The sequence below is a fragment of the Gorilla gorilla genome, chromosome 4 (assembly GCF_029281585.2).
Source record: "Gorilla gorilla gorilla isolate KB3781 chromosome 4, NHGRI_mGorGor1-v2.1_pri, whole genome shotgun sequence".
NCBI lineage: Eukaryota > Metazoa > Chordata > Mammalia > Primates > Hominidae > Gorilla > Gorilla gorilla.
Window position 1 is genome coordinate 44,270,574 of NC_073228.2, and position 15,312 is coordinate 44,285,885.

At 57.6% G+C, this 15,312-nt stretch overlaps 1 protein-coding gene across 10 annotated transcripts; it reads left to right on the plus strand.

Moving 5' to 3' along the window:
* The first annotated feature begins 620 nt into the window (after positions 1–620).
* Positions 621–15,085, plus strand: OSBPL7 (oxysterol binding protein like 7). Of its 10 annotated transcripts, XR_010133794.1 has the most exons (25): positions 635–798; positions 1,747–1,845; positions 2,099–2,260; positions 2,368–2,493; positions 2,682–2,735; positions 3,365–3,478; positions 3,848–3,958; positions 4,078–4,195; positions 5,111–5,214; positions 5,598–5,690; positions 5,775–5,907; positions 5,988–6,082; positions 6,268–6,363; positions 7,117–7,254; positions 7,855–7,948; positions 8,635–8,882; positions 9,066–9,203; positions 11,627–11,690; positions 11,790–11,868; positions 12,985–13,129; positions 13,243–13,387; positions 13,465–13,591; positions 13,795–13,917; positions 14,056–14,235; positions 14,749–15,085. XR_010133794.1 is itself a non-coding variant. In XM_055387751.2 (24 exons), exons 3-24 carry the CDS (start codon positions 2,186–2,188, stop codon positions 14,162–14,164), a joined length of 2,529 nt encoding a protein of 842 aa, XP_055243726.1. In that variant the 5' UTR covers positions 635–798; positions 1,747–1,845; positions 2,099–2,185; the 3' UTR covers positions 14,165–15,085. The 10 variants fall into 10 exon arrangements, 5 of the variants coding, with proteins under 5 accessions (XP_004041506.1, XP_055243726.1, XP_063562379.1 ...); XR_008680071.2 differs by having other exon boundaries at positions 621–1,845; XR_008680072.2 differs by lacking the exon at positions 1,747–1,845 and having other exon boundaries at positions 635–1,067.
* The last annotated feature ends 227 nt before the right edge of the window (positions 15,086–15,312 follow it).

Below are 15,312 nucleotides of genomic sequence, written 5' to 3' on the forward strand. Positions count from 1 at the left end.
TACTCCAGCAGAAGGGTAAAGGGAAGGGAGGGGACCAGCATTGCAGCCCTTTTAACAGCAGCTGTGACTGCCCCAGGCCTGCTCCTGATCAGAGACTGCAGGCTGTGGGGTGTCTTCGTACACACAAGCACTTTCAGATCTCCATGGGGCCTGACCTAGTGGGGCATCACCCCAATGAAGGGCCTCAGTGTGGGGACTGCTGGCTGTCCCTTTCCTGGCTTGACTGCCCCTGCTGACTGTGCTCTTGGCACTCTCTTATGGTCCCAGAGGGGGCATCTGTCCCTCCACCATCAACCTGATACTTTTGCTGGCTCCAAATTTTGCAGTCTATTTTCAGATGTAAAATGAGAGGCGGGGGGCGGGGGTTAATTAGGAATTGGCCTTGGGTACTAACAGGGTCACTGCCATGCTAGTCTGAATAAATCCTTTATCACCACTGGCGTACAGCCAACAGTTCCCCAGTCCTCTGATCTATCTGGAACCATGCCCAGCGGGGACTGTGACCCCACTCCCAAGCCACATCGATGCTAGGACAGTCTGCTCAGCCCTGAGTCCTCCGGGGAGCAGGGGGGCAGAGCTGAGCGGCTGCCCGGAGCTTGGCGGGAGGAGGGGACAGGGGAGAGGGAGGTGGGGAGATCCGGCTAGAGGGGAGGCTCCGACGTCTCCTTCCTTCCTGGTTCCTGCAGCAGCTGCTGCCACTGCTCAGCGCGGTGAGGAGGGAGCCGGTGACTCGGAGACGGTGACTCAGAGGCAGAACGGCGCGAGGGCCAAGGAGTACTGGCGTCCATGGACCCTGGGGTAAGGGGGCTGCGTGGCAGCAGCTGACATTCCTGAGAAGAACTTCCTCCCACCTGAAGCTGGTGGGTCTGCTCCTGAATGGAGGTGGAGAGGGGGCACCCACCTGGCTCACCTAGACCCTTCACCTGCCTACCGATAGAGCCTCCCCCTCTACCCACAAGCAGTGAGGGGCCAGGATCCCCACAGGGCCGGGAGAAGGGCCCAGAGATACCTGAACACCGGAAGAGTCTGAGAACTTTCAATGGCTGAATGCAGGAGTTTCCTCCCAGGTCAGCCTCTTGTAGCAAGGGTCCCTCTGCCCCAACCTCCTGGGCACCCGTTCCTACCACATCCCTGTCCCCTCCGGGCCTCAGTTCCTCAGGTGCTTGCTAGCTCCATTAGAAGATCTGGGCTGCTTCCCCCACCTCAAACCAGCCTCGCCCCTCCAGTCCCCTCCCCCGTCTCACACATGCAGAGCCTCATGCATTATTGATCTCCCGGTGGAGCCAGGATGGCCAGGGCCAGTGCCAAGGGTGCCTGTGGGCACTGCTGCAGGACCTGTGCAGACCTGGGCATGTCCTGGGCCCCCTCTTCTCTCATGAAGTATCTCCGTTAGCCCAATGTCCTGCCCTCTCTGGGTGGGTGGCACTTCTCAGAGCCCCAAGGACTGCGAGGGTAGACAGGGGATGGTGAGGGTTTAGGGGGCACTGAGGGTCCAAAGAGGGCATCCTAGGGGCATGTTTGGTGGGAGGAGACATGGGAAAATGGGGGCTATCTCAGGCCTCAGTTTCTCCAAGCACTAGATAATACGGAGATTAATTGGTGGGAGGCTGGGGAGTTTTCTGCAAGATCATGGCAGAGAAGTCTCTGAGCTATGGTGGCAGGGTGGAGGGGTCCTGAAGGCAGAGGCAGCTGGATTGAGGAGGTCTCACTTGTCCAGTCTCTGAACCCCTCTGTCTCTTCTTGGAGCCTCTTCTGTCACTCCCTTGCTTCACCTCTGAGCACTCCCAGTGAAGCCTCTAAAGAAAGCACTGAATGTTTCTTGGAGCCCCAGAGTATGTGCGCAAGGTGGGGCTGGGCATATGTCTCGTGGTTTTCCCTGGGCACCTGCCCGTCTGCTGTGTGCTAGTTCACTCTCAGGGCAGTGTCCATATTAGGTGAAAATGGGTGGGGTCGGGACAGAGGGTCAGACTTGGGAGAGGCATGGCAGGTGAGCAGAGGGTATGTTGGGGAGCCCTTATCTCAGAGGTTGTGGGAGGGGCTGGAGGTGGGGAAGGTGATAGCAGAGTTTGCGTTAAGGGGGTCTTTCTCTTGCTTCAAGGACCCCGTCAGGAGCAGGTGACATCCTTCCCCTTCCACCCTGCTCCCTGCTCTACATACCCAGCAGGGAGTGGCCTCTCCCTTCTCCATGGACTTCCAAGAGAGGGACCCGCCCTTCCTGCCTGAGAGCGCTCAGTCCTCAAAGCCCAGCAGTGCTCAGCAGGTCAGAGAGTGGGAAAGCGGTGGTGGGTGGGCCAAGCTTGAACCAGACAGGGAGGGGCCAAGGCGGATGTCTCACCAGTGCTCCCCTCCCTCTGTCCTGGACTGCAGGCCTCTGAGCTGTGGGAGGTGGTGGAGGAGCCTCGGGGCAGGCTGGGGACAGAGGGTGTCATGCCTGAGAGGCAGGAAGGTCACCTGCTCAAGAAGAGGAAGTGGCCTCTGAAGGGCTGGCACAAGGTAGGGTGGGCAGGCAAAGGGAGGGTCCAGACATGGGGGACGGGGTGGGAATGGGGGGCAGCTGCTGGGCAGTCCAATGGTGTTTGCATGATGAGAAGGAAAAGAAAAGCTAATTTGTGTGGTTGCCTTCTCCCTCATGCCCTTCCTCTCGGCCTCCCGGGTCCTGTCACTCCTGGGCAACATCACAGAGATACTTTGTGCTCGAGGACGGGATCCTTCATTATGCAACAACCCGGCAAGACGTGAGTCCGGGCAGTGGCTTGGGGTTGTGGGAGGAGTCTGGCCCCAGTATGCCCTGGGCAGGCATGGGGTATCTGGAATCGACCAGAGCAGGGTCTGAATCCCAGGTCCACCACTTGCTGAATGTGTGATCTCGGGCAAGTTACATCCCTGGGCCATAGCTTCCTCACCTCTAATGGGAGAGCACCATCCCCCAGGTGCAGAGCTGTCATGGTAAGGGAGGTCATACGCACAAGGCTCTCTGGACAGGGCAGAATAAGTGCCCAAGAAATGGGGGCTTTACCACCCTCATCCTGGTCCCATTCTCAGGCTGGGAACAAGGAACTGAAGGCCTGGGTACCCAGGATCTCTCTGGGAGGGTGTTGCCTTCCACAACCCTGCAGACCCCTGAGGGTGGGAATAGTTTTTCTTGATCTGTGACTTCTTAGAGACCAAGATGTGACTTGACGTAGGGGAGCATTCTGCACATGGGAGGATGATTGACAAGTCTCTACTGATAGTGTGACTTGGACATGAGGGTGAACCTGCCACCTGGCCCTTGAGCCTAGAATGGCATCAGGGAGATGGTGGCTCTATGGCTCTGAGAGCCTAAAACAGGTCCCCTGTCCCCCTACCAACGCTTCACCCCCAGATCACCAAGGGGAAGCTCCATGGCTCCATCGATGTCCGGCTGTCAGTCATGTCCATCAACAAAAAGGCCCAGCGCATTGACCTTGACACTGAAGACAACATCTACCACCTCAAGGTGACATCCCTGGGAGGCAGGACGTGTGTTGGCCCCCAGCCTGACAGAGGCATTGGAACACACAGGGGCAGGGGCTGAGGGTCTGTGGAACTCAGGGTCTGTCTCTGAGTTTGACAAGAAGTAAGTTTCCATCCTGTAAAAACAGCCAAGGGCAAACCTGCACTTCTTGGTTGTTGTATGGACAGGCACAGAGCTAAGGGCTCAGACACCTGGGCGCCTTGTGCTCTGTCTCCCTGCAAGTGAGCCTTGCAGAAACCAGGCTCTGTAAGAAGAGACCCTGCTCGTCTGGGGACCAGAGCCCTGACTTCTTGCTCTTGGAAAGTGGTCCCTCTCTTCAGATAGCCCTCCCCCTCTCCATCACTTCTGCAGATCAAATCCCAGGACCTATTCCAGAGCTGGGTGGCGCAGCTGCGTGCCCACCGCCTAGCCCACCGCCTGGACATGCCCCGTGGCTCACTGCCCAGTACTGCTCACCGGAAGGTAAGGTGGACCCTGGGGTGGGGGCAGGTAATGTGGCAATTCAGGGGCGGGGGCTATGGAGAACTGTGAGACCCAGGGAGGTGGGCATCATCCTTCCTGACCCTGGGCTCACCCCACAGGTTCCTGGTGCTCAGCTTCCAACAGCAGCTACTGCCTCAGCCCTACCTGGGCTTGGACCGCGGGAGAAAGTGTCTTCCTGGCTGAGGGACAGTGATGGGCTGGACCGCTGCTCTCATGGTGAGGGGCCCTAGGCACAGCACCTCCAAGGGTAGGGCTCAAGCTGGCAGGTCTAGGAGGGGAAAATGTTACCTCCATCCCCGCCTCAGGGAGCCCCAATTTAATGAGACAGCCTCTGCCTCCAAGGAGATCCAGTCTACTTGGGCCCTGTCTAGGGGAGTCCCAGTCTTACAGAGGAGTAAGAGTCTGTCTGGGCACAGAGACAGACGTGGATGCAGGGACAGGAGTTGTGACAAAGCAGATACTGAATGCCCACACAGGGCAGGGGCCTGAGGAGTAGCGCCAGGGAAGGGGTGTGCTCTAGGAAAGGGTTCCTGCAGTAGGGTCTGTGAAGTTGGCCTGGAGGGAGAAGGGTAAACCAAGTAGAGAGAGAGAGAGGGTGAGCACATCCCCAGTCTGCTCAAAGGCAGCAGAGGTGAGGCATGGTCTAGAGACAGAGCAGAAAGTAGGCTTCAGACCCTCCCAGGAAACCAGGGGGCACCACACCAACAGAGGTAGCGACCTGAGCTCTTGAACAGGGAACAGGGAGCAGTATCGGGATCTCCATGAAGTCAGTGTTGGGAGAGTCATGTCCTTGAGGCGGGGTTCGGTGGCTCATGCCTGTAATCCCAGCACTTTTGGAAACCAAGGTGGGCAGATCACCTGAGGTCAGGAGTTCGAGGCCAGCCTGACCAACATAGTGGAACCCCATCTCTACTAAAAATACAACAAATTAGCCAGGCATGGTGGTGCGCGCCTGTAATCCTAGCTACTCGGGAGGCTGAGGCAGGAGAATCACTTGAACCTGGGAGGCAGAGGTTGCAGTGAGCCGAGATCACGCCATTCCACTCTAGCCTGGGCAACAAGAGCAAAACTCCGTCTCAAAAAAAAAAAAAAAAAGAGTGATGTTCTTATTCTTGTTCTTTCTCCCCGCAGAGCTCTCTGAGTGTCAGGGGAAGCTCCAGGAACTACACAGGCTCCTCCAGAGCCTGGAGTCCCTGCACCGAATCCCCTCAGCCCCTGTTATCCCCACACACCAGGTAAGATCCAGGGGTACACACAGGGTCCTGCTCAGGCCCCCGATCCCATCACTTCCCCAGGATGGGTCCTATTCCTCCTACATCGCTGCGGTTTCCTGGAGAGCCATGCATCGCCTGGTTTCCTCCCCACCCCTGCCCCATGTCCAAACTGTATCAAGATTGTCTCTGTTCCTCCATGCCCACGCCTCTGCCAGGGTGGCTGTCATCTTCCACTGGGATGTCAGTTGTCTCTGTCGCCCTGCCTGAGCGGCCACATCCTCTGTGCTGGGTAATCTGCGCCCTCCTCCATGGCGCAGGAGGCCGTCTACCTCTCCCAGGCTGTGATGGTTTCTGCCCCTTTTCCCCACCCTGTGAGTAAAATTGCCCCCACCTTGACTTGCCAGGCCTCAGTGACAACCGAAAGACCCAAGAAGGGGAAACGGACCAGCCGCATGTGGTGCACCCAGAGCTTTGCCAAGGATGACACCATTGGACGGGTGAGGTCGGGCATGCACCTCACGTAGCTGGGGCAGGATGCTCTAAGGAGGCCGGCCCCTTCAGCCCTTCCCCTTCATCTACAGGTTGGTCGTCTCCATGGCTCTGTTCCCAACCTGTCTCGCTACCTGGAGTCTCGGGACTCCTCGGGCACCCGTGGGCTGCCACCCACAGACTATGCCCACCTGCAGCGCAGCTTCTGGGCCCTGGCCCAGAAGGGTAAGTGCATGTTGGGAGGGGCTGGTGGGGAGCGGACAGGAGCGAGCGAGGACTCTGATGGTCTGCCCCACTCCCTGTAGTGCACAGCTCCCTCAGCAGCGTCCTGGCCGCCCTCACCATGGAACGGGACCGACTGAGGGACATGCACCAGGGCTCAGAGTTGTCAAGGATGGGGGTGAGGCCTGGGGGACAGGGTGGCTGGTGCGGGGAGAGGGCTTCAAGCTAAGGACTGCCAGCCTGGGGTCCGATAGCAGATCTGGGTCAGGGTGGGGGGTTGGCAGAGGCAGTCTCTGCAGAGATGCGGCAAGGTGGGGAGGACCTCATCCTCCTGGCACCGTGTCCCTCACCCTCTCCCTGCAGGTCTCTGAGGCCTCCACTGGCCAGAGGCGCCTCCACTCACTGTCCACCTCCTCCGACACCACGGCGGACTCTTTCAGCTCCCTCAACCCTGAGGAGGTGAGGAGCCAGGGTGGGTTGTGGGGGCCGATTCTCCTGTGCCTTCTCTCCCAGCGAAAGCCAAGGCCCAGGGCAGTGGGAAAAGTTGGTTTTTAGTCCCAAAGACAGCCCAAAAATCCTGGCTCCGTTGTCTTTCCCATAAGGTAAGCGGCAGCCCCATCTCGATCATTGTGTAACAACGTGCAGGGTACTTTTACTTTTAATTCGGGGTCCTCTGATGCAGTGATTCTCACCCTCAGCATAACAAAACTGAGGCTCAAAGGATCTAATGGGTGGGCTCAGGCTCCTGCAATTATAGACGGCTGAACTGAGACTCGGGCTCTGAGCACAGACGCTGGGGCTGCGTTCCACGGGTTCAAATCTGGCTCTCCTGCCTGCCGGCTTTGTGATCCTGAGCCTCAGCATTCCAATCTGCAAAGTCGGGGTGATAATTGCACCTACCTCACAGGGTAGGTGTCAGGATTGAATGGGTTAGTGCACACAGAGGCCTTGGAGTGGGGCTCAGGGTCAGTGCCAGGAAGTGTAAACAGTTATAATGGAGCCTGTGTCCCCTCACTCCCAGGCCAGGGCTCATTTTACTATGCCTTTGTCCCGCTCTCACTCCTCTCTGCCTCTTCTGCTCAGAAGGTGTCTGACTCAGCAAAAGTGCCCGGTTATGCCTCCCTCTCAAGGGAACTGTCAGGCAAGCGGGTGCCCTGCTTGATCCCCCCGGCTTGGCCCCGGAGCCTGACATCCATCTGGCTGCTCCCACAGCAAGAAGCTCTGTACATGAAGGGGCGTGAGCTCACACCCCAGCTATCGCAGACCAGCATCCTGTCCCTTGCTGATTCCCACACGGAGTTCTTCGATGCCTGCGAGGTTCTCCTCTCCGCCAGCTCTTCTGAGAATGAGGTGAGGGAGGAGAGAAGCTGGCAGTGAGGAGGGGCGGGGGGGACCTTGGGAACAGAAGGGTGGGGTCCGCAGAGACCATAGATTCCTCAGCCCCTTCTCACCACCTCAGCTGCTATCTCTGGGACTATGTCCAGATCAGCTGAGTTTGTGTGGCCCGGCTCAGAAATCTCTGCTAGGGACTCTTCTCCTAGAGGAGTGTGACATTTTTATCCCCATTGGGTTCTCCTGAAACTACTGCCATAGTTGCAACCCCAGTCATCTTCCTATGACCCTGTCTCAGCTTCAGCACTCCCTTGATTCCCTCTTCTAAAACCCTGACCCTCAGTAATCCCCAACTTCCCTTCCCTCTGTGTCCCATCAAGTCCCTGAGCTTTTTCCCACCAGCCGCAGGGTCCGGCCCTCCCCTTCCCAAGGTGGCTGGGCACACTCCATGATGCCAGGCATCCCGGGGCAATGTCTTAGGGCTCAGAGTGCCCCCAATACATTCTCTTCCCCTTCCCACCAAAGGGCTAGTTGGGCAGATTCTTGCCAGGCCCTGGGCACTGCCCAGCTGCCCGGGGGAGGCCCAGTCTGCCCGGCCTGTCATCTGTCCTGGCCCAGGGCTCAGAGGAGGAGGAGTCATGTACCAGTGAAATCACCACCAGCCTGTCTGAGGAGATGCTGGACCTCAGGGGAGCTGAGCGCTGTCAGAAAGGTGCCAGCTGGGTGGGCAGGCAGGGAGGGGTGGGAGGCGGGTGGAAAAACAGGGTTTGTCCGTGGCCCAGGCCCATGCAAAGGCCATCCCTTGTGGTGACTGATGGGCTAGTGGCTTTGGATGCTGACCCCAGGAGCTAAGGAAGGCCAGGTCATGAACTGGGAAATGTTCCAGGAGCAGCTCTGCTGGGATGGGCCAGGCTCAGGCCTTGGGGCTGGCCTCTGTTGCAGCAGGCTTGCCTAGGGCCTTGGAGGGAGGCAAGAGATCCCACTTTGCTGCTTGTTAGCAGTGTGGCTCTGGACCTCTCATTTTACTTCTGAGAGCCTATTTCCTCATCCATAAAATGGGCTGGATAATCTGCACTCTGACCTCTGTTTCTGTGTTTATAAAGGGAACAAAAGGCAAGGGTGAGGACTCGGGAGGGGCTCCTGGGCTGCAGGGTTTCTGGCAGTGGGAACTGTCTGCCCCTTTGCATGGCTCCCACCCCTGCCAGCCAACTGAGTCCCTGGGAACTTGTCAGCAGTTAGAGCCCCAGTCACCCTGCCCTGCTGTGAGTCGAGACAAGGGCTCAGGGGCGAATGTCCCAGGGGCTTGGGAGGCAGCTGGGCCCTGGACTGGGCTGTGGGCTTGCCATGTCTGGGATGCCTGGTGCCCAGACGGAGAGTGACATGGCAGGGCGGCCCCAGGGGGGTGTGTTCCAGGGAGACCCATGGGGCCACCCCGCCGTCGCTGCCTGCCGGCGGCCAGCGGGCCTGGGGCTGACGTGAGCCTGTGGAACATTCTGCGCAACAACATCGGCAAAGACCTGTCCAAGGTGTCAATGCCTGTGCAGCTCAACGAGCCGCTCAACACTCTGCAGCGGCTCTGCGAGGAGCTGGAGTACAGCAGCCTCCTGGACCAGGCCAGCCGCATCGCTGACCCCTGCGAGCGCATGGTACCTGCTTCCTGTCCTCACGCCCAGACCAAGGCTGCTTCCTTCTCCCTGGAACCTTTTCTCCCAGAAAATCCTGGCTGGGCTGTTCCTTACTGCTGAAGTTCCACCCCAAGATCCCATACTTTGCTTGCTTGGGGTGGCGGCCCCGTCCTCAGTACCCTGCACCTTCCTTGCCCCCCACAGGTGTACATCGCAGCCTTTGCTGTCTCGGCCTACTCCTCCACATACCACCGAGCCGGCTGCAAGCCCTTCAACCCTGTCCTGGGGGAGACCTACGAGTGTGAGCGGCCTGACCGAGGCTTCCGCTTCATCAGTGAGCAGGTATGGCCTTGGGAGAAGAGGGCTGGCCTTGGGTGTCTGGGGCAAGGAGGGACCTGGGCTTTGGGACCAGAACTGGGGCAGAGGGACCAGGGCCTGGGAGAGGAGCGTGGGCAGTTGGCTCTGTGCCGGGCTCTGCGGTGCTCCTGGCCCACGTTCTGAGGTCCAGCCATTGGATCCCAGGAGTTCCACCTGGGGGCTCATGCTTTAGGGGGCAATCTTGGGCTAGGATGAACTGAAGGATGAATTGGAGAGAGCTGGGAGTACAGGGGCTGTGGAGAATGGGATGTTCCTTCTAGATGGTGTAGAGGAATGCATGGAGCAGGCTTGGGAAGGTTAGAGATGGGGCTGGAAGACAAGGTGGGCCAGATGCTGAGGAGCCCTGCCAGTGAAGGGAAAGAGGCCTTGGGCTTTTGTATGTGTGTTTTTAAAACCTGAAGGCATTGGCACCATGGAGGATTTGAGGCAGTGGAGTGGCTGCTGAGAATCGCAGTGTGCAAAGCACACCCGGGTGGTGTGTGCCTGGTTGGCGGAGGCCGACAGGGTCCATCCTGTCATCTCTGTAGAGCTAATGAGTCCCTGCACTTAGGCTGTGGTGTGTTTGGTTCAAGAGCTGTTTATGTGCTGCCCCTGACAGGGGCTGGTGCTCAGCAGGGTACTCTCCCGTGTAGGGAATGGGGAGGTTTTTGTTGAGAGGGAGAAGTCTGGGCGGCCTGGTCTGGGGAATTCAGTGGGTGCATGGCGGTGCCAGTTAGTGAGGTGGACAATGTGTGTGGGAACACACTATGTGGGCTCGACTTCCACAGGAGATGGCCAGGAGGCTCTGGAGTCGCTGGCCTGGAGCTCCTCCAAGAGCACCAGGTGGCACTAACAGGTCAAAGAGTGGCCAGCTTAGAGGGAGGAGGACATCAAGGGAGGACTGCCCTCGGGAGGACTGCTCGCAGTGTCTAGGGAGGAGGGCAGGCAGGAGCGCTGGGGGCCCCGAAGGGGAGGGGTTGCGGGTCCCTGGGACCTGAGGGGTGTCATCGGCTTCCTGCGTGAGGAAGGTTTCCGAGACGGGATGGGGACAGAGACTGGATTACAGAGGGTGTAGAGTGTAGGTTTTATAAAAAATAGAGAAAAAAGCAGACTATTTTCCAAAAATTTTACCATGAGGGACAGAGGAGACAGAAGTGGCAGTTAGTGGGGGATAAAGGTCGAGGCAGTTTGTGTGTTTGTTTGTTTGTTTGGATTTGAAGTGTTTTTGGAAACGTGGTGAAGATTGACACAGTACACTCGTGCGTACAACAGAAAATAAGCCTCCCTCTCATCCCAACACTCCGAAGGGACTACTGCTACCAGCTTTTGGGATTCCTCCCAGAAATGTTTTACGCATATGTGAACAACGATGTGTGTGTCTAGAAGAGAAAGATTTACTATTTTTTAAGGTGGAAGAAACAGACAATCTTTATATTCAGAGAGAAAGAGAAATAAAGAGGGAAAGATTGAAGGTGCAGAAGGAGGAGGAGTGGGCAGCCTGGGGGGCATCAGTGGGAGCAGGCTGACTGCGGCCAGACAGAAGGAATCGCCCCCCTGACCCACTTCTGTTCTGCCACAGACTGTGGGAGGCAAATGACGTTCGAAGGGCCTGGCTTGTGCCTGGGTCCTCAGAGGAGGATTGGTGAGGGATGTCAAGGCCCCAGATACAGGACATTGTAGATTTAGCAGTGAGTGGGTCGTGTCTGTGTTTTGGCAACAGAGTCAGAGCCAGGGATGCACAGAGGAGGCCGGTGCTGGTATTTCTGGCAAGTGGGGGAGGTGGCTGAGGGTATTAGCTGAGAGTGCTGTGAAGGGCAGGATGGGGCTGGCAGACCATGGGAGGGCAGTGCAGTCAGGGACCTGGACATCTTGGCTGGAGCTGTGGGCGACAGGGAACGGAGAGAGAGGCAAGGCAGGCAGGCTGTGGGATGTTGGAATTGAAGGCTCCACATGTGGAGCCATTCCAAGTGGGAACAAGGCCAAGTGTTTCCAAGAGTGTGGGGTGGAGGTTGCAGGGCGATGATCAGCTTTGGGGTGGGGTGGGGGGAGATGGTGGGGAAGAGGGTCATCAGCAAGGGCTGGGTTTCAGGCAGGGCATGGGGTGGAGGCCCCACCCATCACTGTTGCGGGGAACTTTTCAGGCTTGAGCAGGGGTTCTGGAGGACGCCATAGACAGGGCCAGCCAGGGGAGCTTCTGAGGAAGAGCGAGTGAGAAGGGAGAACATAGGGGCCTCATGGGAAGAAGAGAGGATGATGGGTTTAGGAGGTGGCCAAGGGTGATAGGGACAAGAAACCTGGAACCAACTGGTCTTGTGGTACTTAGGGGAACTAGGGGTGGGAATAAGGGACTTTGGGGTACCCTAATGGTGCTCGGGGACAGCCTCAAGATAACTTCTTTGCTCACCAAGGTCTCCCACCACCCCCCTATCTCGGCCTGCCATGCAGAGTCTGAGAACTTCGCCTTCTGGCAAGGTGAGGAGTAGAGGGCAGGGCCGGGGTGGCCCTGGGCAAAGGGAACACCCTCTGGCCTTATCTCTGTTGTTCACTCTCCCTCCCCTAATCCAATTCCAGATATGAAGTGGAAGAACAAGTTCTGGGGCAAATCTCTGGAGATTGTGCCTGTGGGAACAGTCAACGTCAGCCTGCCCAGGTGGGATTCTTAGACTCTCAGCAGCCAGGCCAAGCCACAGGCAATCCTTCAGGCTGGAGGGGGCGTGGCCTTAGGGACAGGATAAGGACGGGATAGGAAGGTCTGGCCTGAAGCTGCTTTCAGTGGCGTCAGTGTCTGTAGGTTTTACACCTATATTTACAGCAGTTGCCAATAGAGAAAGATGAAAAGCCTTGGAACGTAGTAGAGCTGGAAGGGCCCATCGAGGTCATCTGACTCAGCGGTTTTCACACTTTTTTGACCATGACTCACAGTCTCACAGTCAGAAATGCCTTTGAGACTTCAAGCCAACGTGTACACATACACACACACACACACAGAAACCTAAATTGATCTCAGGACTCAGGGGTCACAGACAAAATTTGAAAAACTCTCATCTAGCTAATTTTACAGGCAGAGGTCTGAAGCCAGAAAGAAAAAGGGTATTGAGAGTGGTCTGGGTGTTGTGGTAGAGATCCTGGATTTTGGAGTCAGAAGCCATGAGTTCTGCCACTCAATAGTGATGCAAATTAGCACCAGCCTGTAGTCCCAGCTACTGGGGAGGCTGAGGCAGGAGAATTGCTTCAACCTGGGAGGCGGAGGTAGCGGTGAGCTGAGACTGCACCACTGCACTGCACTCCAGCCTGCCTGGGCAACAGAGCAAGACTCTGTCTCAAAAAAAAAAAAAAAAAGAAAGAAAAGAAAAGAAAATAGTGATGCAAGCAGCAAAAAGACTTGACACTTCGGAGCCTTGAGCCTGCTTGCCTGTGACATGACAGTAAGAAGTAATACCCAAGGGAGGTGAGGATTAAGCAGGATAATGGATGTGAACGTACACACGGTTCCTGGTGCCTAGGGGCAGGACACTTTGTGTATTTTCATCCCTGTTGCTCAGGCACTCAGGGGCTTTGTAGATGAGTGGAGATGTTTTCGCTGAATACGTTCTGTGAAGGCCACTCTTCCTTGTGAATATAAGTCATCCTTCACTGCAGAACTGGAGTTGGGACCCCAGGGTTCCTGTCACAGACCCATGTGACCTGCTTCAGCAAGACAGGAGGCGCCTGACTCACTTGTTCCCTGGGGCCAGCCAGCTGCCTTTCCATACCTTGTCTTTCTCAGGTTTGGGGACCACTTTGAGTGGAACAAGGTGACATCCTGCATTCACAATGTCCTGAGCGGTCAGCGCTGGATCGAGCACTATGGGGAGGTGCTCATCCGAAACACACAGGACAGCTCCTGCCACTGCAAGATCACCTTCTGCAAGGTGTGTGTGCCACCCTGACCCTGCCCATCCATTCCCGGCAGCCTCAGTCTCTGGAGGTCACCCTGGCTAAGGGGGAGGGGACACCTCCCTAAACCCTGCCTTCCCCACCCCAGGCCAAGTACTGGAGTTCCAATGTCCACGAGGTGCAGGGCGCTGTGCTCAGTCGGAGTGGCCGTGTCCTCCACCGACTCTTTGGGAAGTGGCACGAGGGGCTGTACCGGGGACCCACGTCAGGTGGCCAGTGCATCTGGAAACCCAGTAAGTGGAGGGGTCATGGGTGAGGCTGGAGCAGCTCAGGCATGGTGCACCTGCCCCAGCCCCTTGCCTTCCCCCAGACTCAATGCCCCCCGACCATGAGCGAAACTTCGGCTTCACCCAGTTTGCCTTGGAGCTGAATGAGCTGACAGCAGAGCTGAAACGGTCGCTGCCTTCCACCGACACGAGACTCCGGCCAGACCAGAGGTCAGTGCCAGATGGGTGCCGGCCTAGAACCATCTAGTTCACTCCCTCCACAGAGTACAGAGCTGGGGCTTTGTCCTTCCTTCACTGAGTGGCCTCAGAGAAATGGGGCTTGTCTAGAGGACAGAGTTGGGCAGAGACAGAGGCCTTGGGTTTGGGGGCCCCTGCAGATGGGCAGTTCCCCTGAGTTTGATCTGGATCCTCAGGTACCTGGAGGAGGGGAACATACAGGCCGCTGAGGCCCAGAAGAGAAGGATCGAGCAGCTGCAGCGAGACAGGCGCAAAGTCATGGAGGAAAACAACATCGTACACCAGGCTCGCTTCTTCAGGTGCCTCGGCCTCACCCTCTGCCCTGGGTCTCCCCATGAGCCCTGCTTGGAGCAGGGCAGGTGTGGGAGGCAGCACCTTAGGACCCTAGCCTGCCTTCTAGATGTTCACCCCTCACTGCCACCGCCTTCTCCCACCAGGCGGCAGACAGATAGCAGCGGGAAAGAGTGGTGGGTGACCAACAATACCTACTGGAGGCTGCGGGCCGAGCCAGGCTACGGGAACATGGATGGGGCTGTGCTCTGGTAGCCCTGGCCCCGGGGGCAGGAGGCTCCGGTTCCTCACTCCTCCTGCCTCCACCCCCTACCACGGACACATGGGTGAGGCCAGGCTCCCCGCCTCACTGCCCTTGAGACCAAAGGGGCAGCCCTGGCCCTCCCTCCCCTCTGCTGGCCAGAGGGTCTGCATCTCAGCCCACCCCCAACCCCACCGTTTGGGGTGAGAAGCAGAATCTGTGCTTGCCCAGTCTCCTTGCCCCAGACAACCAGCATGTAAGACCCTTCCCGCTTCACCATTCCGATTCCTGTCCCCTTTGGGGTACTTGGGGGAGACTCTGGCTCCCAGGATCTGTTCCCCATTTCAGTGCCTTCCTAGGACACAGGGGACCCCTTGACGCTCCCCAGGCTTTCTGTGCCCAGGGCTCTGTCCCCAGCGGTGAGGTTGCAGTGAGTGAAGGAGAGGAGGTGATCTGTTCTCCCCCCCTTCTCCTGCCCATCTCCAGCATCTTCTTCCCCTTCCCTGGCCCTGCAGGGCCTTCTCCAGCTCCCTTTGGTTGGTCCCTGGCCATCCCTCCTGTCCTGGATCCCTTCTCCCTAACTGCAAAATGCCTGCAGCTTCCAGCTCCTTCGTCCCTGATCCTCAGGCGGTTCCCTCCCGTCTCAGCTCAGCGGATCCCCCAGAGTGGAGGAGGCCTCTCCAAGAGGAGGGGAGCAGCCCAAGGCACCTGGCCTCCGACCCACCGGCAGCGAGTGCGCAGGTGTGAGTGTAAGTTCATGTAGGAGAGTGTATGTGTGTGCGCCTGTGCCCTGCTTGCAGGCAAGCAGGGCTCCCTCATGTAGCCCGGCCTTCCCCCTGCTGGGGGTCCACCACATCGCTGCTCTTTCTCACAGTCTGCCTCTGATGAGGGCGAATTGCTATGACATTCCAAGCTCCAATAAAGACTGTCCCAGACTTTGGCCTGTGACCATTCATTGAAAAACATGTGGGCTCATGGTCAGTGGAAAGCCCTCTGCCACTGTCATGGGTAAAATGAATTGTGTCCCCAAGAAACGTTTCTAGCCCCCAGGCATGTGCATGTGACCTTAGTTGCAAATAGTGTCTTTGCAGAGACAAGTTAAAATGAGGTCGCATTGGATTTGGGTGGCTCTACTCCAGTGACTGGTCTCCTTATAAGTAGA

What these genes read in the sequence shown, in the direction of transcription:
- OSBPL7 (XM_063706308.1), top strand. Translation starts at nt 2,186, where the DNA reads ATGGACTTCCAAGAGAGGGACCCGCCCTTCCTGCCTGAGAGCGCTCAG. An exon ending in AGCCCAGCAGTGCTCAGCAG is followed by an intron (nt 2,261 to 2,367) that starts GTCAGAGAGTGG and finishes CCTGGACTGCAG; the next exon opens with GCCTCTGAGCTGTGGGAGGT. An exon ending in CCAGCTCTTCTGAGAATGAG is followed by an intron (nt 7,255 to 7,854) that starts GTGAGGGAGGAG and finishes GTCCTGGCCCAG; the next exon opens with GGCTCAGAGGAGGAGGAGTC.